Genomic DNA, 26,901 nt, shown 5'->3' on the forward strand with positions numbered 1-26,901 from the left:
CTTCCCTGTAGAAAACCAGTCACATCTGTGAAATAAGATATTTGCAGATTTACAGCTCAATTTTTTCCGTACGTTTACTGGCAGAATTCAGCTGCCCATGGGCTTTTCTGTGTGGAGGGGGACATGTTGAAACTTTTGTCCTTGGTAATCATCTGTATAATACTGATGCAGCAGATAAAGATTACATTGAAAAATTCTAGAGTATTCCTTTAAAATGCCTGATAAAAGGCATAGATCATGATGACAGCAAGATAGCAGACACTGATATAGTCGTATGCAAAAGTTTATGTTTTGCTAAGTTAAAATAAGTTAACACATCCTCTTCAGGGAACCTAAATATGGCATTTATATGTAACATTTAGTTTAACATAAAAACATTTTATATATATATATATAATTTATTCCCTTATATGTCAGCAAATAAAAAGTAATTGTGCACTAAAATGTGCAGAAGTGTGTTCTCTCTAGAGGATGTGTACTTATTTTCACCTAGAAAATCAACAAAACATGTCATTTGACCAGTGTTGCCCATTCAAGTGTTCAAGCCTATCACCTGTGCTCTGTGAAATCTGATATATATGACAGCTCCTGGTCTGTGTTTGCTCGCAGATTCTCCAAACGAACCAGCGACCTCATTTCCTACTGCGCTGTGTCCTTCTTTACCTCTCTTTCTGTATATACAGTGTCTAGATGTGAAAATCATCAATCTTTCAGTCAATAGGTACACTATATGGCCAAAAATATGTGGACATCTGCTCATCACATCTATCTGAGCTTGTTGGACATCCCATTCCAAAACCATAGGCATTAATATGGAGTTTGCACCACTCCAACCGACGCTTGGCGTTGTGCATAGTGATCTTAGACTTGTGTGCAGCTACTTTGCTGAGGAAACCTACTTCATGAAGCAACAAAGGACAGGTAATGTTTACGTTCTACATGCTTGGCAGCCCCGCTGTGAGAGTTTGTATGGTAGGCCACTTGTGGATGCTTCCATTTCATAATAATAGCACTCACAGTGGACTGTAGGTGGATCTAGCAGGTTTGAAATTTCACAAACTGACCTGTGGCAAAGGTGTGGCATCCTATGACAGTGCCACTGAGTCACTGAGCTCTTCAGTATGACCCATGCTGCCAGTGTTTGTCTATGGAGACTGCATTGCTATGTGCTTGATTTTATACACCTGTAAGCAAAGGGGGTAGCTGAAACTCCTGGAGGTGTGTCCACATACTTTTGGCCATATAGTGTCCGTCCATACAGTGCGCCATTAGACCTAGATCTTTCAGCCATTCCTTCAATTTTACATATCAGTAGACATATCAGTTCCTACATGTAAATGCATTAGATTGTATGTGGATCAGGTGAGTGTGCGAGTTTGTTGAACAAAAGAAAGTATGTTGAACGTTTGAGCGTAATTTTGTGCGCCCTGTGTGACTTGATTTGAGGAAATGGAGTAGTCTTAACTTTTGCTTTACACCAAAATAGGGTTGGCCTTCGATGGATGAAGAGAACAGAAGTGCTGTATTATGTGTGTGTGTGAGGCAGAGTGTGTGTGTATCCATGAATTGCCACCTCATCCTTTTTCTGAGAATAAGTGTTATCCATTCGATTTCATCTGAAAAAGAAAGAGGAAAACATGGATGGTACTGAACGATTGTGTCATGTTAAAAGTGTAATAGTATTAACTTTTGTACTGTGGTTGATTATTCGGGCCAAACGTTCCCTGCCTACACTGTAACGATGATGGCTTTTTATTTCATCTTTTCTTTGTACTTCAACAATACATCTTTAGTAGCTGAATAAGAAGTCTGTTTGTGTTTATTTACCCCATGAGCATGTTATGGTAATTAGCCATGCTAACAACACCAGCAAACAAAAACACTCCTAAAAAGGATGAAATGCACCTAATAAAGGGTGATTTAAACACAACAAACAAGGAAAGCACTACACAGTTTAATACAACTAAATGGAACCAAAATCAAGCTTATCTGGTTAAAGATATATACCCCCTGTCATTTATTGAAAGGGGAACGCCACCAATGTTTCAAAATGTATGCCTAATTAAATGGTTCAGATGTAAACAAAGTCTTTCAGAGTGATTTGTGTGAAATGCTTTGTTCTAGAGAAACTTACTGGGTCAGAATTGTTCACAGTGGTGGTGATAGGAACCAGAACATCTGAAGTGCTTAATGCCTCTGAAAGCTCCATCATAAAAAGTTAGTAAGAGGGGTACATGCAGGGCATTGTAAGTCAAAATAGTCCCCAAAAATAACCTTTTCAGATCTTTTGCTATTTTACCATCACAAACATTGCATATAAAAACTTAGAGGGCACATGTAGGTTCACCAGTGTTTCTGGATAATAAATAAATTGGCTGTATTTGTGTTGTAGACATCGTGACCCCTGGTTCCACCACCACTGTAAAGAAATCTGAGTCTGTGAGTTTCTCTACAATGAACCATTTCACACCAAACCACTCTGATTTACTTTGTTTACATCACAATGACTATAACGTGCAAACATTTTTAAAAATTGGTGGAATTTCCCACTGATTTCCAGTCAAACATGACCATGAAGTACAAAATTATTATTTTCAAAGGATATTTTGGCAGAGATTAGAAATAAGACAAAAGAATAAGGAAGGAAAGTGTCAAATGAAAGTGGAAAAAACAAAAACGGAGTTCAAAAAATAAAATAATAATTACATTTAAAATACTAATAAAAAAATTAGACCTGATAAACCAAGATCTTTCTCAGTACTGCAGGGACACTGACATGGTGGCGTGTTAGTGTGTGTTGCGCTGGTGCAAGTGAATCAGACACAGCAGTGCTGTGGCTGGATATTTTTGGTTGGTGAACTATTCTCAGTCCAGCAGTGATGCTGAGGTGTTTAAAAACTCCAGCAGCACTGCTGTGTCTGATCCACTCATACCAGCACAGCACACTAACACACCACCATGTCAGTGTCACTGCAGTACTGAGAATGATCCACCACCCAAATAGTACCTGCACTGTGGTGGTCCTGTGGGGGTCCTGACCATTGAAGAACAGGGTAAAAGGGGGATAACAAAGTATACAGAGAAACAGAGGTACTACAGTCTGTTATTGTAGAACTACAAAGTGCACCTGTGTGGTAAGTGGAGCTGATAATGTGGACAAAGAGTGTAGATACAAGGACTTAATGAAGTGGCTGGTTGGTGTGTGCCTATCATGTCATAGCTGCCATGGGTATTATGGCTACATTTAACTGAAATCACTTTGGCCTCTGTAAGTAGTCTTGTGCACTCTGTAAAATCCTTGCTCTTCATATATTCATTTATATTGTCTTCTACTCAATGTTTTGCAAGTCGCCAAGCTCAAAAGTGCATAGAAAGGCATAAATGAAGCAGTTAAAGCAGTTGAATATGATGTAGAGAAGCACAGACAGAGATAGAAAGGCATCTTTCCCAGAATTACTGCTAACATCTGAACCAATGAAAGGTCATAAATGACTCACTGAAATGCTGCATCTTTGTCTGAACTGAGCAGAAAGCTGAACTTTGTCCCGGAGCTACAGGAGAGCCTTCACAGCCTTTTGCTTTTTCTTGTGCTAGAAAAGCAAAACTTGTGCTGAAACGTAAGATCTACATTTTTAAATCAGGGAAGAGAAGCTCTAGGGCTGTAGGCACTCATCTTTGTCAGGTATGCCTAAGCTGTGGTTTAGGTTCTTAGGCCTAGCTACATATTAGCCTACACTGTAGATCACCACAGTTGATTCACCTATAAACAAGAACACAGTCTTCTAAAAGGTTGAAATAGGCTTCCACATAGATGGTTCTGCTGCAAAACGTGACTGACTTGTATAGAAGGTGGTAAAAGACAGCCTACCATCTTCCACATGTAACAGTCAAAGTGAATCAAAGTGAAAAAGAAATAAGACTTTTCTTCTACAAAATGGTGGAACCTAACCCATTTGTTTTCAGTAGATAATGACATTTACTTTTTCACAAAACATCTGCGATCAGACAAACAAATGATCTTTGTTTACTGAACATTTTACAGGATGTCCCAAAAACATTGACATATTTTGAGGTGTGAATATCTGAGTAACTACATGTCCTGGGCAAACTAAATTAAATAGGCTTCATGTTGAACAATACAAGATTTATTTATCAAAATTTGAACAGGAAATTCAGATTTTATAGCCGATTTCACAAAGCTTCACAAATGTAATATTTTCCGATACTGATGGTCGTCCAGATCCCTTTGCCCTGCACAGACAGCCTTCCTCTTTGAATTGTTTGTGCCATGTCCAAATCTGCTTTCCAGTTGGTGCATTTTTATTGAATTTTCTCGAAAATGCACGCTGCACACTCTTGTTTGACTGTGTTCGAGCATATTCTAACACACAAAATGCCGTTTCATTTCTAGTGAACGCCATTCTTCAACCTGAAAATTAAACTTGGTTAGTTTTTACACATTTTGTTCACATTTGAGATCATTTCAGGGAGAAATGGCTATGTTATTAGACTACGAAATGACCTAAATTTTTTGGGGACACCCTGTACTTCTTTGATCCATTACATTTACTAAGCTACTGTTAAGGCCATCCTGCCACTAGATGGCAGCATTCAAGTCTAAAAATAAAAAGTGTTAGTTCGTAGTGTCAGCAGTGCAGTCAACCACACACCTGCCTGTCTTTGCCTTTTGAAAAACAACATGAACAACTCACCCTTACACTGACTCCAGCACTGTGGTGACCCAGCTGGTCTCTGATGCTGATTTGTGTGTCAGCTGGTGACTAAATGGCTCAAATTAGTGGGACCTTAAGAGTTACTGCGTCAGCATCGACCTCTAATTACATATACAGCAAGAGCACAACACTGAGCTGATAGTACAGTGCACTCCAACAGTGATATCCCTAGAAGTCTTATGTGCGCAGCACACACACACACACACACACACACACACACACACACACATATATATATATATGTATATGGGAAATGCACTTTTATATATTAAGAGAAAATATTCTCAACGTGTTATTTTTGCTTATATGCTATTTCTTAAGGTCTTAACCATGTTTATTGTAGAGTTTTAGCAAATGGCCGTTGTTGATAATCGTCACCTGCCCTTTACAGAGAAGTAATAACTGTCACACTCTCACCTTGTCAACTCACTCCTTTGTATTGAAATTACCATTTGCCTCATGACCTTAAGGTGATAGCTGTCACTTATTTCTACCCCCTACATCTCCTTTCATATCATCCTCCTTCCTCCCTCACATTTCTCAATGTATATAAGATTCTCCCAAAATATTTCTTGTTAGGTTGATGACAGACTGATGACAATGATTTGTTGAAACTGAGAAATTTGATTGTTTTTAGAAAAATACATGACCATTTTTAATATGTTTCCAAAAGGTGGGACAGGCATGTTTACCACTGTGTTTCATCACCTCTTCTTTTAACAACAGTCTGTAATGGTTCGGGAACTGAGGAGGCCAATTGTCGTAATTCTGAAAGTGAAATGTTTTCCTGTTCTTGTTTGATATAGGATTTCAGCTGCTTAACAGTTCAGGGTCTCCTTTGTCGTATTTTTCATTTAATAAAGCACCAAATGTTTTCAGTGGTGACAGGTCTGAATTGCAGGCAGGTCAGTTTAGCACCTGGACTCTTTTACTAGAGCCATGCTGTTGTAAAACGTGCAGAATGTGGTTTGACCTTGCTGAAGTAAGCAAGGCCTTGCATGAAAAAGATGTTGTCTGCATGTCAGCATATGTTGCCAAAACCAGTATTTACTGTTCAGCATTAATGATGTTCTTCTTATTGTCTTCCCAATACTTTTGTTCCTGTCTTCATCAGGTCATACTTCAAGTCTTTGGCAGTAATGCCAGTGTTTTTCTCAGCTCTTCTGTTCAAATGTCTTACTCCTCTTGGTGAAATGTTTCGTCCATGCCCAGGTATGTTTGCTGCTGTACCGTGAGTTTCAAACTAGTGTGTGATATTTCAAACTGTGTCTCTTTGAGCTATGAGTGTCTGGGATATGTTCTTGTAGTCATTGCCTTCTTGGTGCAATTAAATAATTTCTTCTCTTAGCTTTTATGAGAGCTCCTTTTTCTTTGCCATGTTTGCTGCTGAGCTTGAACACATGCATGGGTGGGATTTATATATGTGTCACAGCTGGAGCAAATTAACTGTGATTATAGAGTTCCCAAAGGCTTAAATGTGTTGTAGCACAATTTTGTAGCCTTACAGATCAGCAGTGATTTAAAAACCAGCAATATTAAATGGGTGTTGAATGATGTACCACTGACTTACATTAAAAGTGAAGTATGTTTTTTTCTTTCTCCTATAAAGTTACCATTTTGGAGGTCCGACAGCATATATATATATATATATATATATATATATATATAACAAAAAGAATGGCTTTAAATGAAAAGGAAAAGCAAATGTTTGAAAAAGTATTCTGAAAGATAAAACCAGACATGGAGCAGACCATTAAATCCAATAACAGCTGCTTGGCCATTCTCTCTACTCTCTCTCTCCTCATGATTTATTATCCATTACAGTAAAATCAAAAATATCAGTACTTCTATGACTGGTGTCTTAATCATAACAGAACATTCTAATGACTAAAAAAGATCACCTCAGCAGTGGCCTCCAGTCCTGGCATCTTGGCCACTGGAAAAGCACAAAGCACAAAAGCCACAACCTACAACAACATCAATGACCTAACAAGTGGTCACACTGACACAGCAAAAACAGCAGAGAAGTCTGATGTCCCAGCAACAATTTGAGCAAACCAATGACACAGTGGCAAAGAAAACTCCCTGCATTAGATTTATACACTGCAAAAAGTGAAATCTTAGAAAGCCAGAAAAACCCAACATTGACAATAGAACTTGCTTTTAATTTAAAGATTAACAGACTCGACTAGATTTGTGTGTGTGAGATTAATCGGCTTTATCTACAAATGTCTTATTTAGACAAATTAGCCAATTATAGCCTAAATTACATTCAGACTCACATATAAACTACCACCACTGCATATACACACATATTAGCAACCACTTGGGAAACGATAGCAATTGCCTAGCAACACATCAGCAATTACATGGGATACCATAGCAGCTGCCTTGCAACACCTTAGCAACCACCTGGGATGCTGTAGCATTGACCTAGCAACACCTTCGCAACCACTTGTGGTATTATAGCAACAACCTAGCAACACCTTTGCAACCAGCTGGGATGGTATAGCTGTTTTATTTAAAGATGAACAGACTTAACTATGTTTGTATGCATCAGATCAATCAACTAGCTTTTAAAAAATTGAGACATGCATTTTATTTAGACAAATAAGATATACAGACTTCTTAAAACGCAATAAACTTTTTTTGAGAGAACTGAAAAGTTCTCCACAATGAAAGAAAAAATTTCAAGACAAAGAATTTAATCGGACAGTCTTGCTGTATTTCCAAAACATTGCATTCTTGAAGTAAGTTGTCCTGAAATGTCTTCTTTCATAATAGTGAGCTTCAAAATTTGTCAAGCTAATTGCTTAAACTCAAACATACAAAGTTAGTCTGTTAATCTTTAAAAAAAGCTGTTTTCAAGGTCTTTTTCATTTTTAGCAGCGTCACCATGAGCAGCTTTGCTGTTAATCAAGTTGTTTATCTTATGTGTGGCTTTTTAAAAACCATTTGTGCCTCATTTTGAAAAGCGTTTTCAAGAATGTGTCTTTCTCTAGGCACTACAGTATTAATACTGTTTTAAAGACATTTTTGTTTATTTAAAACCCAAGTTTCCTTAGTATTTAGCTTGAAGCTTGTTCAAGCGATCTCAGTTTGACAAATGAGGTTTTAAGAAAATGTTTAAAACTGGCTAGTTTTGCTTATTTTAGATATTTATAACATCAGATCAAATTAGTGTTATTTTAATCAAATCACAACGCAATATTTATTGTTTAAGAATGTAAAATAATTTATAGCAGTTTTTTTTCCTATTTTAAAAAATCTTTTCTCACATATCAGCCAATAGTTTTGCTTGATTCAAGTATGTTTTTCATTTATTTTATTTTTCTTTGTTTTTGACACAAATTTTTTGTCATGTAGGCAGAAATCTCAAGAGGACCTAAGCTCAAAAATGGGACCCCGTTGTCCTCGGGGTGACATCAGAAAATAACTAGCTACATTTACTCAGTTACATGTACTCAAGTATAATAACAACTAATTACTTGAACTTTTATAAGTGTGTGTGTGTGTGTGTGTGTATGTAATAAGGGAAAAAAAATACACAAATGCACATCTCTACAGTAAGTCAGCTTGCTTTAATTTGGGTAAAGCACTCTCTGTTCCAATGAATGAAGTCTAGTCCAAGACGTCAAAGACTATTCAGTGGGAAACTGCTATTCACAGTGAAATTTAGTCCAAGACTAGACTAATCTACATCAAGACAAATGATCTTCTGTAAGTAAAAATGTATACAAGTAAAACATTAATAAAAGTAAATAAAATCTAGTAAAATCTATCAGCGTCAGTCGGGTAAAAGTTTTAAACATAACCAAGTCTGATGCCCTCTTCACAGTCCAGTTACATTCTGATAAAGTCTAACATCAGAGCATAATCAGTTGGCTTTGGAATGGGAACAAAATCAGTCAGCGAATAAATGAATAAAACGAGTTTAGTACAGGAAATATATTTAGAGGGAAACCAACAGAGTAACATACACTGGTATGTTTGATTGTGTTGGGAGTATGTTCAGACAGGAGACCCTCAAACACATTTGGTGACATCTTCTTTTCACATGTAAACATCATTAACCAACCATCACTTCATCCATCATGATGGTGTGTTGTGCTTTTAGAGCACTTGGATGTATTTTTTTGGAACAATGCCACGTTTCCCAGCAAATTCACCCATAAACCACTCCTCATCCACCTCCTCCAGAGAGCAGACAATGTCCCCCACCTGCGTGCAAACACACAAACAATTATTTACAGTAATCATGCAGAAAATTAGAAACAAAACTGAGGATCTCCTCTATAAGATTTTAAACACATCAATATGGGCTGGGTTCAAAAAAGTAGCCCAAAGTGGTACTGTGATCAGGAACTGGCCACTGATGAAGGTCTGGAGGACAACTGATAAAAAATTGTGCTTGGAAAAGATATAAAAAGATCTCCCACAAGGTAGATGTTTTTATTAAAGTGGATGTTACAGTAAATTAATATGTCCAGGAGCTGAAGTCTAGTCTAGAAGTAAGCTTAATCTGTGTCTAGGGGGAAAAAAAATAAATAAATAAAAAAGGCCAACTCAGATAATAAATAATGATGTAACACACACACACAGACACACCTTGAGGCAGAGTTCATCCTCAGATTCAGCAGTGAAATCATACAGAGCTCTGCCTGTCTGCCCTTCTCTCTCATATACAGGGGGTTCTACAGAGGCAAGAAAATGAGGGGGAGGGGGGGAATAAGCATTTTTTAAACATATTCTTCAAACAAATTTTATTCAAAAAGCTGTAGCTACATACCAGGTGATTCTGGTGTAGGTTTCCTTTGTGACGATGGAACTTCCTGAACAAAATTCAGAGGAAAAAGCCCTGTGTGTCCATTAATGCTGCCACGCCCCCACTCCTCATTTACATATTCTATTAGCGTGATGACATCACCCTCACGGAACATCAACTCATTCTTTTGACCTTCAAATGCAAAACAAGCTACGCATCTAATGAAAAGGAGAAAGACTGAGAATTAATCACACAGCACTGCAAAAGTCATTCATTTATTACATTTCAAGTTGACACAGCTGCTAATATTACATTTTTCCATATTTATTGTGTCCACTTGTTGCCTTTATTACAGCTTCCATTCTCTTAAGGAGATATTTTTTCACATCTCCAAAGTTCGGTCTTAGATGTTGGTTGCATTTTCTGCTTCTCATGACGTAAGTAATCCCAAACACATTCAATGATACTGAGGCCTGGGTTCTGGGGTGGCACATAAGCACACCAGAAGTGTGGTCTCTGAATTTCACTGATAAGTCAAGGGTACTGTTTGTAAAATGATTGACATGTTTCGTTTTATACTCCTGCCCAGTCTTGGGCAATATTTTCAGGATAAATAAGAAGAAGCTTTTAAAACCTGATGTCAGTGTTTGGCTGGGGTTTCTGCTCTTTCTGCTTGTCTATCTTGATTTCTTGGTTCTGCTTCTGCTGAGAGATGGGCTCGTTCCTCACCGTTGGACAGACATCATCATTCACATCCTGAATTTGACCTTTCACCTCTTCTGGGAAGCTAGGCGTGTGTGTGGGAACGGGTGTGTCATCGAGAACAAGCAGGAGTTCCTCTTTCTGCAATAGAAAGAGCAAAAACTTCAGTACAGGCATTATTTACATGATGTGTGTGTGTGTGTGTGTGTGTGTGTGTGTGTGTGTGTGTGTGTGTGTGTGTGGTTAAGCATTTACCTGGAGGTAATGTTCCTCTGGCTCAGTGCCAGCATGGCTCATCTTTGTATTTCCTTGCGGAACTTTGCTCTGAAACACACATACACACCCGTACGTTAACGGCTGTTTACATCAACAAAGCTTCATGTTTCTCAGTCAGTTTCTTCATGATGAACATCACCATATCACCATAAGAGCCATGCTGAGCTAAAAAGTCAGAGACCACTCTTCAATCATTTCATTTCCAGTCAAAACAGCCATTACTCATTAATAATTCATTCATTTTCCAATAACAGAAAAAAAGCAAAGCATGTATGTTTAAGAGAAAATTACACAGAAGCTTCAAAGGTTAAATAATACCCATATTTCAGCATTTAGTGTGCCACTCTTCAACTTTATTAGAGCTTTGATTCTTTTCAGGAGACTTGCTTTCAGTTTTTAAAGAATCTGCAGGGAGATTTTTCCACACCAGCAAGTTCAGACTTAAGACGTTGGTTTCATTTTCTGTTTCTCATAAGTTCTTTTAGTTTTCCACACCTCCAAAGTTCAGTGCTGGAAGGTGGTTGCATTTTCTGTTTCTCACGATGCAAGTAAACCAGAACACATTCTATGATGTTGAGGTCTGGACTCTGGGGTGGCCAATCCATTGTTCTGAGAACACCAGCAGCTTGCGGTTTTTTCTACTCTTCCATTTCTCAGTAAGGGCTTCTTGACGGCTACTTTTCAGACTCATGGCGCTGAGTTTTCTTCTCACAGTGGAAGGACAGACAGAAACACCTGTGGATTTTTTCAGATCTACAGTTCAGCATCAGATGGTGACAGTTTTGGTGGTCTACCAGGTTTTGCACGGTTGTAAGAAGTCTCATTTTCTCGCTTTCTTTTAACCATTTTTTTTTACTTCAGTTTTGGAAACTTGTACTTAATGGCCATTGTGACTGGAAACTGAATAAATGAAGGGTGGTCTGTGACTGCACAGGACTGTAGTGGGTTACGTTTTTTTTTGTCCAGTTAAGGACAAGACATTTTGTGTTACTTTTCACACAAGCAGTCTCTTTTAAGGGAGCATTCAGATTTATATTACACAGTCTGTCAGAGATATGATGGGTTCTTTTGACCAAAATACACAATAAGTAAATTAGCATGTAGTTTAATTCCATGTACCATCATTTAATTTGATCAAGATCACATTACAAAAGCCAAACATCAAATCTGATCTTTTAAAACAAAATGTGTTTAAACTGTGAAAAAAAGTGTGTCATTAAGTGACTCATCATTACATTTGAGATTTTACTAACAGATTCAATAACTACTTCCCACTAGGCCTTACTGTGTAGTCTCTGTAGAGAGGATGCCCTGGCTTTGGTCTGGGGGGCAGGGGTGGTCTCCGTTTTGGTACCCTGTGACTTGGTAGCTGACTGGTTGTAGCAGGAGCGTGGGTGGAGCCTGCTGATTTCGACAGCTTGATTGGAGGAGGACGAAGAGGAAGCAGTCTACCCTCGCTTGGTCTAAAAGAACAGAGGGAAGAAAAAACAAAGCGTTCTTGTCAAGAACAACAATGAGGAATGATTTAATGTGAAATCAGGTTCTACCATCTCAAATTTCTTATAATCCATCCATTACAAACTACTTCCTTAAATAATCACAGACACTATGGACTCATAGCATAGGAATAAGGTAAAAATCGAAACCAAACACACACAGAAACACTGATATTTACTATAAATCAACCTTACCGAGGGGGCAGTGAGGGAACAGATGATGCTGGAGCTTTACTAACACTTACACCACTAACAGCAGCCTACATACACAAACACAGACAGACACACAAAATCAAACCACACAAACTACTTCAACACACAGACATGCAGTGGAGTATAGCAGTTGCTCTATACATGGATTATTGTACTGTAAATAATGTGCATTACACATACAGTGACTAAATTATGCCTTATTACTGACAGGGCACATGTATTTTAATGCTTTTTTTTCCTGATGGTATTATTGTTTGCATGACACTAATCAACTAAACTTGCTCTTCCACACAAACCTATTGTATTAATATTATTATAATATTAGTGTTTTTATGAGCAAATGCAGGGTGCCCTGCGATGGACTGGCGACCTGTCCAGGGTGTATCCTGCCTTCCGCCCAATGACGGCTGGGATAGGCTCCAGCAACCCACCGCAACCCAGAAGGATAAGCGGTTTAGATGATATATGTATGTATGTAAGTATGAGCAAATGCTTACTGCCCAGATTAACAGCTTTTAAAATCTAACTTTCTAAAGATCCCTAAAACTTTTGCACAGTACTTTATGCAGTGCAGTGAGTGCCAGACAGGCCACAAAAATGGGTTATTGATTAATTTTATATTCATGACCTAGCTAAATCAGACATGACAGTTACTTCACATATAAGCCATTTTTTGATGGAAATATTCTACATTATTAACGGACATTCTTATCCGGAGTCATTTACAATGGTAGGTGTGGCATTTGGAGTCTAGCCCAAAGACTCATATTGGTACAGTAGTGACAATCCTGCCAAGATGGGGAAACAAACCTTCAATATTTTGAGTGTGCCAATGGTGTTACCCACTATACTATTCAATTAAATTTGTTGAAATGAATTTAAATTGTTTGACTGCTGATATATTTTGCACCCCTACCACAAACACAAAGTGTTAAGTCGATTTTATTTATTATTTTTATGTTTTTGTTTAAGTGGTTTTCTTGGAAAAACAATTTTCCCCATCAAGACTCACCATATGAACATCCTTCAAATTTAAATAATGAAGTAGACATTTTTGATCTCACATGAATTGGCCTAGTTGTGACATCAATGTCACAGTCATCATGTCCGAGAAAAGAAATGACCTGCCCAGCCACAGCAAATAATCAAATAACACTAAACAAATAGCACATTAATGCTAATGTATGCTAATGATGGTCCTTTTTAGCCATGTACAATTTTATTTCTGGTACATTTATGTTCAAAAACAGGCCCCCATCAATAGATTCCATTCCAATTTGCTCACCAATAAACTACAACAACTGTTTCCCAACCTGCATATTTTTGTTTACTTCCAACATGAACCACATAAATGAGACCAAGCGGACCAAATGAGTCATTTGAATCAATGAATAAATACGGATGAATGAGATCATCGGAGAAAACTGCTGCCATATTTGCACTTGAAGCAGCATTATTTTTTTCTGATTTCCAGAAAAAAGAATGACTTGCCTTGCAGCTGTCTGAGGCTGATTAACAAGTAAAATATGTAAACATCTGTTTTTCTTGGTGCAGAACAATAAAAATCTGCATCCTTCTATGTTCTACATCTGAGAGCAGAGCAGCTTTTAAACTAGTAATTTGTTAAGATTGATAAGAAATGACCACGATTTTTTTTTATCATAAACACAAGCAATGTTTAATAATTTAAGCGTTTAAGGGTAGGAAGGTAAACAAGTTAACTGTAGGGGTGCAGTGACTGATAAGGGAATTGTGGGCCGATGCTAACTGATACAGCTACACAAACATTTATAAAAAGCACAAATTGAGACTAAATATACTTGGATTAGCATTGTGGAGAAAAATAACATTCTAACATTAATTCTTAGAGGGTTACAAATGCAGTAAAAGGAATAAAACGAATAAAATGCAGACACAATAGCCCAGCACTGCCTAAACATTCTGCTTGTCTGAACTACAATAAATATGTCATCAAATATCAGTTCTAAGATCAATATTTTTTTAAACAATTATCTGCCAGTACTGATATGATTCCAGTATTATTGTGCATTACTACCTACCTGTGCATTAGGGTTGGAAGGGGGTGGAGGCCTCCTCTGTAATGGAGGCCTGACTGGAACTTGTGTTTGGGTGGAGCCAGTGGGACCTGAGCAAGTGAAAAGGTAGTTCAGGTTTTCAATATATAAATACAATCTAAATCAAAACAGAAACGTCTGACTCCAAAAGCAGAAGCGTATAGATGTAGCTAAACAGGGACAAGTCAAATGCAAAAACATGTCTTAGTGTGTAAACATTCCTGAAACATTGGACACACCACAGTGACTCATGAACTTCCCAAGATGATGGCTCTGCCCTTAAGGTTTTCCACAACAACCAACTCAACATTTAAGCTTTGTTTCTGACTTTTTTTAAAGTCAAAATTACAGCTTTGTTTTTCGGCACATGGGAATCTCCATTCGTACATAGGTTAAAAAAAACTTCTTACACTCAATGAAACAAGGCTCTTGTTTCAAAACAAACAAACGCACTCACATTTTCCACTGCTTCTGGCAGAAGTGAATGGTGCTGGTCTCACAGGAGCAGAGGAAGAGTTCCTGGCCTGATCATCTACACTCTCATCATCTACCAAGGATTTAGGAGGCACTGCTGCAGTTTCATGTGCAGATGGAGCTTCTTCTGAGTTGGCTGGAACTAGAGACCTGCGGGCAGCTACAGGAGGTCTAGGGGGTCGAGGGAGTCTGTTGGAGTCAGGTCTGTTCCCCTCTGAGAGTTTGTTTGTTAGTAAAGGTCTGGGTGCAGGAACCGGAGGGATTAATGTCTGTTTAATATTTTCTTCAGAAGAACTTTTGGCCTCCTGCATTGGTTCAGATGGTTTTGGGGCAATCACTGGTTTGGGGTTATGAGTTCTAGGCTTTGGCTGTGGTCTCTTTAAAGGTTCTAAAGGTTCTGTTGGTACACTGGGAGCATCACAGCTCTCAGAAGCTTCTTCGTCTTCTTCACTCTTCTCACTTTGGTCACTTTCGCTATCCTGGTTGCCTTGGAAACCCTGCTCATCATAACCAAAGGCATCCAGCAGTTCCTGTAAATACTTGTTTGAGGAAACGTCTGAAGAACTGTCAGTAAATCCAGCAAAAACACTCTCACCGCCGTCATCCTTCAGACGCACTAAAGTCTGAACTTTGACCTCTCTTGTCATGGCCTGGTCCAGAACCTCCTCTGTGACGACAGGCTGCAAAATGGCTTTGGAACGGGGGCGTGGCTTAGGACGTGCAGAAACCTCCTGTTTTACTGGATGCTGTAATGGAGGATCATTTGCAATGTGGGAGGAGTCAGTGAGAGTGGGCGTGGTCTCAAGATCATCAGGGACCTCAGTGAAGTCAGTCTGAACTCCACACTGCTCTGTCAGAGGTGCGCTCAGAATGTCGCTGCCATGTGTGGTAGTTGGAGTGTTTGTGGTACAAGGCAGGTCAGGCTTATCAAGCTCGATGAGAGTGTGCGTATGTGCAGATGCAGATTCAGCAGGTTTCGGAGCAAGTGGCAGGGACGGACGAGGTGGTTTTGGTGGTCGATGAGCTGGAGATAAAGCAGAAAACAAGTAGTTCATGTTTGTTCCCCCTGCTATTATTAATCTCCAAAACGTTAGCTATTTTTTTTTCCTCTGCTCGTTGCCATTTTTACTCTATTCATCTATTCGACTCAAACCAAAACTCAGGCGCTCCATCTTTCACTGACAATACTGATCTTAACTAATACTTAATCTGCTCCAGATGTGAATATTTTGAAAACATAATTTTTTTTTCTCTGTGTCTTGTCTGTCTGTGCCCCCCCATCCACATAAAAACAGCAGTTTTGAAAATGCTTTCCAAAGTGGAGATTCTTTTTTTGAAAACTGTGTTGTCATTGTTTAAATTTGGCCAGACAAAACACAGATTTTTGAAAGCTTTTTTGGAAAAGCTTGCTTTTATTTATTGATTTAGCTTAACTTTTTCATTAAATCATAGTGCTGGTGCCAGAATGTACTGCAACTGTTTCTTATACATCGGGAGTCAACTCGAATACAAATAGCAAGCTTTTGTTTTCTGGCAGAAATCAGACTTTGATTATGTGTGAAATTTTGTATTATAATAATAAATAATAATCAAGTATCCATAAGAGCTACTGGACAGATATCCAGTTAACCACAGAAAATGTAACAATAAAAAGGGTAAAAAACAGACTTCGACCAAAATTAGCATAAGGCTGTAGGCTTACTTTTTTTTTTTTACTGAAGGCTAAGTTTAAAAATATTCATAGAAAATCAGTAGGTCTTCATGTTGGTTGAGTAACAGAAGCTGCTCCTTTAAAGGAGCTAATAAACACTTAATCAGTACAACGCTGGATGCTAATGAGGGATTGTCCTCTTCTACATGAGGTCTTTTCTTCTCAGAGGACAATATGTCAACATGTTTCTTTGTCAAAGAAATATATTTTCATAGTTTCTGGATCTAGCTAACATCAGCTAGAGTAGTTTGCCTAGTTAGTGAAAAAGCTGCGCCAGACAACTGGCTGCGCTATCTCTGCCTTCATCCTAACAACAAGCTCATGTTCAGACACTTGTGTTTTGTAGTAGCAAAGCATAATATGCTTACTTGTGTGACTGTCATGTTTTATTGTCACGTTAACACAAACATTTTCCTGAATTGTTAGCCTGTACTTTTTGTCGGTCTGAGTACTCGAGTACCTGTGCACATCCCTACCTGAAACACAGTTAAAACATTTGTGGGAGAACAAGCCGAAATATCCAGCACATGTCTGTTAAACTGTTATCCTTCTCCCACGTATGACGACTCATAACCTCTCAGTGCTGATTAGGGCTTCAAAACTGGTAGAACCAGTTCCTTTGCACTGATTACTCATAGTACACTGTAATAAATTCCAATCTCAAAGGTGATTCACCAGAGGTTACTCTAGTCTTCATCTAGGCATAATCTCTGTTGAGGATAGCTGGCCCATAATTTATAAACTTATGCCAAAATTCCTGCTTTTATCTCTTCACTTCTCCCAGCTTACCCGGAGGAACAGTACGGTTCTTTGGGCTAGAAGAGCCCGTTTCGGTCTGTGTGGCAATGGTGGTAGTAGAACGACGGGGAGCGGGAGATGAGGAGGATGAGGAGGAGACAGAGGAGGAGTGAGTGTTCTGCTCGCGACTCTTTTCTCTGATCACCTGTTCATACGAGGGTGGGGGAAGCTGTAGGGAAGAATATGCATTATTCATTCAGGTTCTCTGGCTCAGTTCCACATACTTTATAAAAACTCTTTGCCTAACAAATCAGTCAGTGAGTAAAAGTAAATTACACCTGCATTATATCCCTCACAGCCTCATAATTCATGATTTTCTAATCATTTCCATGTATTTTCTTAATCTTTCACTACAATTCCCAGCATGCACTATAAAAATGCATAAAACAACCATTGCTAATCTCCGTGGTGTTAACCAATCCTGACTACTAGCCTGGCCGCTGATCTATAGGTTAATAAATACAACCAAGGTAGCACCAGTGTAATTCTTTCTCTTACCTTGGCCATCAAACATCAACACAAGGAAAACAGTGATTCTATCTTTGTTCAACACAAAATTGACTCCAGAGACAAGTCAAACCGAAGTAAGGCCCATCTAGACAGCCAGGAAGCAACCTGGATAACTTTATCTTGTTCATCTGAGGAGTAATTTATGTTGTCTGAGTGATCAATTCTCTCCATCGTAGTAATTATTTGACAATTTCTACAGTTAAGCAGCTGCAATACAATATTCAGCTTATATTAGCAATCTGCCTTCCTTCAGCATTCGCCAGCTAAAACATTAACAGTATATCATACTGCGTCAGACACCATGTAAGAAAGTCTATTTGAGAATACTTACAGAGACATTCCGAATTAAAACCAGAGTTTATAAAGTGATTTAATAACAACTACTCATTACTGCTAGCTTAGCCACTGATCTATAGGTTAATAAATACACTAATGCTAGCTTGGTTGTAAGTCTTACCTTGGTTGCAGAACAAAATCATAAAGAAAACAGTGATTCATTATTCAGCACAAAATGGTCTCCAGAGACATGTTTTTTTACCCTTTGAGCCAGAGAAAAGAAGCCAAACTGAGGTAAAATAATAACTTTAGCTTGCTGTCTTCTTCATCTGATGAGTCACTTATGTTGTTTGAGGAATCCATTCTCCCCATTGTAATAATGATTTGAAAACAATTCCTACAGTTATATGGCTGCTAGAACATACTGAAACAGCCCTTCCCAAAAAATCTACTCCAGAGCATTTACAGTTTTCAAACATTCCTCCCACCTTCAAGATACATCACCAGAATGGGTTTTCTTAGACTTTAAACTGGAAAATCTCTCTGTAGAAACTACTGGGCCACCGCTATAGGATGCAAGTACGCATGTCTGCAACAGATGGTTACATTTTTCATTTTGGCCAGAGTGTCTTCAACATCTCACTGCAGTTTGAAACAAGTGAGATGATTCAGGCATGCAGTTGCTCAAAGCTAACATGTGGGTGTTAGTTTCCATTACTGGCTGCTCTAGAGAATGTTTTCGATCATCTTCGACTGACTAGATTTGGGAAACTGTACAAATTTAAAAACTGTATACATTGGATTTCTGACCAAATGATCACCTCAAATTATTCAATTCATTGGTTTAGTTTCATAAACATCTCATATATAAATTCTTTGCACTTGGAGTATCTTGATTCAGTCCTGCCTGGTATATTATTTTAGTCTATCAAAATAGATTTAACTAGCTAATATCTAGCTGAACCAAGTATACTGAGAATGACAACACTAAACTATGACTTGCACAAACATCTCTAAAACTTACCTGAACTGTAAGACCACCACTAGCCCATGAAGGCTGAGCAGGAGGAGGTGGTGGCGGAAATGCTCCAGAAGCCCCTGGAAACCAGTTGGTGGCCAGAGGTTCAGCTGAGAGGATGGTGATCTCTGGACGCCTGCGGCATGACAGTGACCGCCAATAAAGAGGTATATAACATATGCAAAACACACAGAAGATACATAAACCACTTATTTCTGACACGATACAAATTAAAACTTACTCACGGACAAGAATGAATGACAGTGCTGTATTACACACACATTTCTGTAACATAGAGGGGTGTAATAGTATTTTCTCTTTGTTGATTCAAAGGAGAAAAAGAAACAAGCTTTCCACTCACCGCCTGTCTCTACTGTGGTCAGTCTGGGCAGTCGTTCTGTTGGACGCTGAAAATTCATAAAAATCAGAATACAATAACACATACACATCACACAAACAAACAACAAAACAAAGGCATACTTACTCCGTTTAATCACAGCTCTGATAGAAGAAAGAGCTCCTTGACTGCTGAAAAAGAAAGAAAAAGAAAAGAAGGACAGAAGGAGAGAAAGTTATGCCCCACCTCTTTTTTTCCATCATTTTTATAGGTCAGTTCAGCTGTGGAATACAGCTCAGTTAGGAGTCTGTGTTGTTCCAGCTGTGACTCAGTTGCTAACTGTAGCACTTGTACTTTCCTGGCAATAGCTTAGCGTCCACAAAGAGCAACAGGGAAAAACTTTTCTCCTTAGAGCCACCAACCACACCAGCACTCTAACGACATCTCAGGGACTTACAATGTTAAAAAAAAAAAAAAAAAGACATTCAGAAAAGGGTAGAAGATTCAAATCTTTTACAGTGTAGTGGAGTGATATGACAACATCAACCAGCCATGATCTCTTTAGTTTGCAGTCAAAACAGTCATTAAGTAAGTTTTTAGCATGGGAAAAATGCAAAAAACATCTACTTAAACAAAAGCCTTGAAAACTAAATATATCACTGGTTTGTTTCAGTAGTTTGTGTGTCCACCAAGTGCCTTTAATACAGCTTCCATCCTTTTCAGGAGCCTTCTTTCAGTTTTTCCTGAAGAAATCTGCAGGGATATTTTTCCACACCTCCAAAGTTCAGTCAGAAGTTGGCTGCATTTTCTGCTTCTCACGATCCAAGTAATCCCAATTACAAATTTAGACTCAGTCAGTCCATAAAACCTCACCCTACATCTCAAAAGTTCTTCATTTTTCTCTATTTCTTCTTCTCAGTTCTTCTCACTGTGGGAAGTTGGACTGGAAGCTTTCCAGTTTACCTGATGGTGAGAGACTTGGTGGTCTACCAGGTCTTGCAGTTTTCTTTCCCCAGTTATTTTACTTTGGCTTTCTTATGCTAACTGATTATTTTATAACTAATCACTTCAAAAATACCTTATGAAAAATGAATAACTTTAATTTAATGGTCATTTTAACTTGTAATTAAACAAATGAAGGATTGTCTCTGACTTTTACACAGTCCTGCACATATCATATATCAAGCGCTGTGATAGTATATTTACTCCATGTCACCCACTTTTATTGGCGACTACCAAACACTGGGTGTTAGGTAGGTTACTAAAATACATAGGTTTCTTTCAGACAATAAATAATTCTTATTCAGATTGTCCACTGACGTACCTGACCACTGTGGACATAAAACCAGACTGACACAAACGTAAACTTGTTTCACACTTGAGATCACACAGAAAAACATCAATGACTCTTTAATACGCTAATAAACTGACAACACCCTATTCTTTTTTTCTGATTTGACAAGTATTTCCAGAAGAATAGGCCAAAGAAACTGGGCTGGAAGCAGTAAGTGGTTCAACCCAACATTTGCAAGTCTGATAGATTCCCAGTGAGAGCTGAGGAGATTAACGCTGGCTTTTTTGGGCCACAGGTCTTTCACAAATGGACTTTGGAGCAGACAAAAAAAATACTAAAGGCTGTTTTTCAGTATGCTTATGCAAACGTATTCAGAATCAAAGAGATTAAAAAGACAAGATCCTGAAATAATAATTGTGAAGAACAGGAGAACATGTACAACATAGCTTTGGTCTAAACGGGCTCTGTTTCTCTCTTAGCGTTTTGTCTTACCTGGAATGGCGTTGTTCAGGCTTGTTCCTTTCTGCTCGTTCTGCAAAACACACACACACACACACACACACACACACACACACACACACACACACATCAGACCTGCAGTCCAACTTTGAGATCACACTCTCACTGAGATCATTCTGGCACAAAAAACATCAGTACGCAGTTGCCTAACCTTACCTTATGAGTCTGCTTCAACAGGGCTGCGCAAATACACAAAGTGAGCTAAAGTTTGACCGATATATCACTAGGCCGCTAGCTGAAGGTTATTTGTCATAAAAATTATAGTGATCAAAGTTTAAGTGGCTTTTTATTACCATTAAAGTACAAACCTAAAGTGGCCACTAAATTAGCTATCATGCTTCCTAGCTGTCGATACTAGCTGTGTCTCAAAGCAAGTTTGCAGGTGAGGAAGGCTGTCCTGTCTTGTAGGACCCTTAGAATGCAGTCAAGAAAAGCATCCTTCATTTCTGAATAATCAAAGGACTGATGTATCCTTCCAGACCTTCAGTCACTTATAATCCTTAACACACAGCACAAAACCATTTAGAAAAACGGTGGAAACAGCTGTGAGATGCTACATAAGAGGATGTACTGAAAGGTAATGAAATGTTAAATGTAATGTTTTTAAAGGTAACACTTGAAAAAGCCACTTTGTCTGTAAGCCAAGTAATGTGTCAGTACACCCTTCACTTTTAGACACGTCTACTTAGGTCCTGTTTCAATACTGTTTTTAACATGCCCTCGCCAACTTTGACTCGACTCGAAAACAGGTCACGCCTCAATTATACAAGTGGCCACTCACAGTACAAGGGCAGGTAGGGACAGAGAGGACTGGATTTTTCAATCAGAACACACCGGCCTCAGCGAGGTCAGCCTCAGTGAGCAATGCAAAATGTTATTTGAGAAGTTTGTACATATCTTACATGAATGCTGTGTACACTTGCTTTGTCTGGCTGTAACTTTGGTGTATTGCCTTTCTTTTTGATGTTACTCGCTGTGTAGCCTCTACTTATTAGATACATACATATTTTTTTTTCCCCAAACATATTAGCGACCACCTGGGATATCATAGCAATGGCTTAATATCACCTTAGCAACCACCTAGTGTTCTATAGCAATAGTCTATCAACATCTTAGCAACTATACGGAAACCCACAGACACCGCATTGAAAAGCTGACTTAAAGCTTGTTCACAAATATTCTGCTTCTAGTTTAAGACTTAGCTTTTGCTGTTTATTTGTGTTTCAGAAATCTGTCAACTGAGAACTCATCATATTTAAAATTTATATTGATATGCATCTTTGACATGCAACTTTCATATCAATCAGGCCCTACAGTGAGTCGCATGAATGAATAAAAATAACTTGAAGTAACAATTACAATGACAGAAGCGACCACACACTGTACTTAGGCCTGATACACTTTCAGAGTTGACAAAACATTCTTTTCAGCTGGCTTGAGAACTGTCGATGCTGTGACCACAGCTCCTCAAACTTGTGGTCAGAAACGCAACTGGGAGCATTCAACACTAAATTAACAAATTAAACACTTCAGTGGTCTTCAGTCATACTGAGCAGGCCATTACTGACACATTCTTTGTTGCTTCTAGGATACTAGGATCTTACATAGGCGAGAGAGGGAGGTGAGCCAGAGAGAGAGAGAGAGACTGTTTGCTTTGTCTGTAAACCCACAGCTGTAATTTACAACATAACTGTGTTTGTGTGTCTGGTTCGGAACTCAAGGATATAATTGCAACTATTTGGTCAAGTCACATAAAAGTGTCTTGGTGTCTAAATCAGAAATTACCACATGCTGTCAACACCAGATTTACAGACATGTCTTGGGTACAACTTTGCATAGTCATGGTTTCTTACGAGTGCGAGAGCGTGGCCTGACCAATAAACTGTTTGATCAATTCAAGAAAAAAGGACAATATTAAGGTTTTTAATAGATTTTCAAAGATTTAGAGCTCTGCTGAAAACCCAGCTGATGATCCTATTAAATATTATCAAACACAAGACATAGTACGTCATTATACAGCACCTCCTTTATGTGAATACATTTCATGGCATCAAAGTAAAAAAAATTCATTTTAGATCCCCGAAAGTGTAAAATGTCAACCACATATGCAGATTAAGCAAACGACTAAAAAGATTAATACAGTCATAGTCATATACTATATCATTTTTTAAAAATAAATTGCCAAGACTGTGTTTGAAATCTTTGAATTAAATCATGTTGCGAAATAGAGCAGCTTTAAAAGTATTCAGCTCCACAAAACTGTCAAAAATTCAAAAACTTTGGTCCCCAAACTTTGATTTTCTTCAAATGTCATGCAGCACAACAAACAACAACGCACTGTTATTCCGATACGCTTTTAAGAAAGAGTGGACAGGTAACTGCACCTTTGTGGTGTGATAGTCAGTAACCCTGACGTTTTCAAAAATGCCATTTTTCAGTCACGGTTAGGCTGGTTTAGTACACCCAGTCAGGTGGTGTGACCCCAAGAAAACCATAAAAAATGTTTTTATTATAATAATGTTTATTAATTTGAAAAAATGTATGTTTAAACTTGTGTTTGAGGACAAAGGTTTATACAAGTATTCCAAGTAAAAAGACAAAATATATTATACAATGTAATATTTCGTGTTGGGCGCACTACTGGAAATATTTTATAAAAGCTATCAAACAAATATCAGTTCACTGAATATATTCTTGCACATACAAAAATACACATAATATATATTTTTTTTTAACAAGAATTTTTTAACTGAAAGCTTTGTCACTGACACTTACATAGGCCTTACAAACTGGTATCAGTGACAAATCTTTTATTCCGGTCATGCCACAGCATAGGTGGGTTTTTGTTCACATCAGAACTGGTCATTTAATGGTCATATGAGTGGCTCTTGTCACATGACACAGTGGTCTCAGATCTTAATTATAATCCTTACTAAAGCTGCAGGAAGCATGTGTTTTGCAAAACCACTATGAGGTTGGTCCTAAACAGATTCAGTTACTGGACTTTGATCTGAGTGATTACAGCCTCTATAGTTCAAACTACTTTAGCTATTTGTTTGAATGTATTTCTCAATTTAAAAAGGCAAACCTTCGTTACTTTCTTGGTAGTGGACCATCCTTCCCATTCCACATGCTACTGAGAAGTCCTCCCACAAGAGGGTAAAACAAACACAACAGGAAAAAAAAAATCACAGACTATAACAGTTCTGCCGAAATACCAACCACAATCACAGCGATCATCCACAGCATTATCGTCTTCATTCTTGAAATTCTTTACACTTTCGCATTTTTTTATTCGAATTAACTGAACCTGTTACCTGAAAGCAGCACAGAAGAGCAGTAGCCGGCGGCTAGCCAAGTTCTCAGCTTACAAACGTAGCTAACTTCAGCACTAAAACAGCATTAAAACCTTAGTTCCACTCTGTGCTAACTTCATTTATCAAAATGTAGCTCTATCCCAGCTCACATAACCCGCTGTCTAAGCGTGTATTTATATAAAAACTACTTTCTTGTTAAGTGATATGAGGCTGAAGTTGCTTCTTCTCCGAATTCTCCGTTCCACCTTAAATGGTGCAGCAGTGAGGCGCTGAGGCGCCAGAACGTAACCGCTGTCCCATTTAAGGTGGACCGGAGAATTCGGAGAAAAGCTGGCGAGCCAACTTCAGCTTCGTCACCAAAACACAGCACACACCTGAAGATGCATTCGCCAGACGCGGGTTTCGTCCTCCTCCTCTCGGCTCTCTCAGACTTTCCTCCTCATCTTCGGTTCTTGCCTCGGCCATGTTGTGAGAAAACAGCCTTTCTGAACTCCTACTGACAATTACAGCTTATAATGGCATCTCTGCTGACTCGCTTTATCATGAAAGCCGCCGGAGAAATAAAGAAAGAAATAGCGAGAGAGAAAACTAGACTAGGACCAGAGCTCCCGCTCAAGTCCGCACAACTTTCAACTTTTAATAGTTTCTCTGACGAGCCGTCCAGCGACTGAATCCAGCCTTTTCTCAGTCTTTTGGGGATTAAACTGGAGGAACAACGTCCTGGTTTGTTGTCTTAAACTAAAACCGCCTCGAATAACTCTCTCCTGGACGTTTTGGTACAATCCCACGTCCTTACGTCAACAGGAAGCTGTTCCCTGCATGTAAAACAAATGAGGGAGGCGCCAGAGACCGGCTATCACTGACTGACATGAGCGGACTCAGTATCACTGCTACGTACAGTGCAATAAAAGCCCGTTTTCGCCTCTGGAGGCAACAAATACAGCCATTTAGTCATTGTAATGAGAAAGTTTTATAAAGTTATGACTTAGTACCTCATAATTATGACTTAGTATCTCGTAATAACGAGATTCTATCTAATGTATCTCATAATTATGACAAAGCATCTCATAATAATGAGAAAGCTTATTGTAATTATGACTCACTGTCTCATAATAATGAGAAACTGTCCTTATGATTATGAGAAATCAGGTCATAATTAGGAGGTGCTACGTCATAATTGTGAGAGGGTATGTCATTATCATGAGATGCTAAGTCGTGAGTATGAGATATTAAGTTATAATTATGAGATTAAATCTCATTATTGTGAGATATTACGTCATACTTATGAGAAAGTAAGTCATAATTCTGAGATAAAGTCATGATTATGAGATGCTAACCAGACATAATTAACATTCATCATTCCCGAAGAGTGAATGTAGGGTATTTATATATTTATTTATTCATTCATTCACATAATAAATAGACAACATTTTACCCCAAAAAGCAAAATCTACAACAGCAAAACAGGTTGTGAGCAATAAGTGTTTGTTGGGTGCTTTACATGCATATAAAGGGAGTGACCACCAGATGGCACTGAAGACCAGTGCATGGTGAAAGACAGGCCCCGCCTGGGTTGCACAAATATATATATATATATATATATATATATATATATATATATATATATATATATATATATATATGGGTTTAATACATTAACATCAGAATAAACAGCCACTGAAAATGTACAAATGACTTAATAAAAGCAGTAAATGAAGAAATGTTATATTCTCATGCCCCTCAGGTTTGTATTATTACAGGACAAAGTTATTGGGGTTTTGCTGTTTAGTTGTAGAACTACTTTTGCTTCTGCATTGTGACTCAATTTGGCTCAAAAGAAAAAGAGAAGAAATCTTGATAAAAGTTAGTCTTTAGACATGGAAATCATACACAAATAAGCACAAACTGTTACGATGTAAGCACTGTAGGATACTGCACACAATAAAGCTAATTTAGTTTATTTGCATAACAAAAATGATAAAAATTTACGCTGCTTAAAGTGCTTATAAACATGAACAGGAACTATGGTTGAATCTAACTTATCAGTTTTTTATGTCTTCCTTCTTTCCTTTATCTATCTATCTATCTATCTATCTACATATTTATTTATTTGTTTGTTTGTTTTTGTTTATAATTATTATGTGTGATTGTTAGACTTTGGGGGGGGCAGCCAAAGATGCTGGTGCCTGTATAACATGACTACAACTACACTCTTTAAAAAGATGGTTCTCCAAAGGTTCTTTAGTAAAGGAAATGGTTCTATTTAGAACCATGAGTTCCATGTAGAACCATTTCATGCTTAAATGGTTCTTTCCATAGTGGAAATGTTTTTTTCAGAATACCAGAGAGGGTTCTTCTACTGTCACAAGCTTGACATCGTAACAACA

At 38.2% G+C, this 26,901-nt stretch overlaps 1 protein-coding gene across 2 annotated transcripts; it reads right to left on the reverse strand.

Annotated features, from left to right (window-relative positions):
- Positions 1-8,295: 8,295 nt before the first annotated feature.
- wu:fy63c09 (uncharacterized protein LOC797544 homolog) lies at positions 8,296-25,319 on the reverse strand. 2 transcript variants are annotated; one of them, XM_036590877.1, is made up of 15 exons: positions 24,889-25,319; positions 21,171-21,210; positions 19,532-19,572; positions 19,409-19,454; positions 19,054-19,183; positions 17,235-17,412; positions 14,718-15,758; positions 14,246-14,331; positions 12,168-12,232; positions 11,762-11,939; positions 10,456-10,524; positions 10,133-10,341; positions 9,523-9,716; positions 9,342-9,427; positions 8,296-8,954 (listed from the first exon to the last, which is right to left on the reverse strand). In XM_036590877.1, the coding sequence occupies exons 1-15, from the start codon at positions 24,977-24,979 to the stop codon at positions 8,847-8,849; spliced, it is 2,562 nt and encodes an 853-aa protein (XP_036446770.1). In that variant the 5' UTR covers positions 24,980-25,319; the 3' UTR covers positions 8,296-8,846. The 2 variants fall into 2 exon arrangements, with proteins under 2 accessions (XP_036446770.1, XP_036446769.1); XM_036590876.1 differs by having other exon boundaries at positions 19,532-19,575.
- Positions 25,320-26,901: the final 1,582 nt, after the last annotated feature.

The sequence above is a fragment of the Colossoma macropomum genome, unplaced genomic scaffold (genome assembly GCF_904425465.1).
Source record: "Colossoma macropomum unplaced genomic scaffold, Colossoma_macropomum, whole genome shotgun sequence".
Lineage (NCBI taxonomy): Eukaryota > Metazoa > Chordata > Actinopteri > Characiformes > Serrasalmidae > Colossoma > Colossoma macropomum.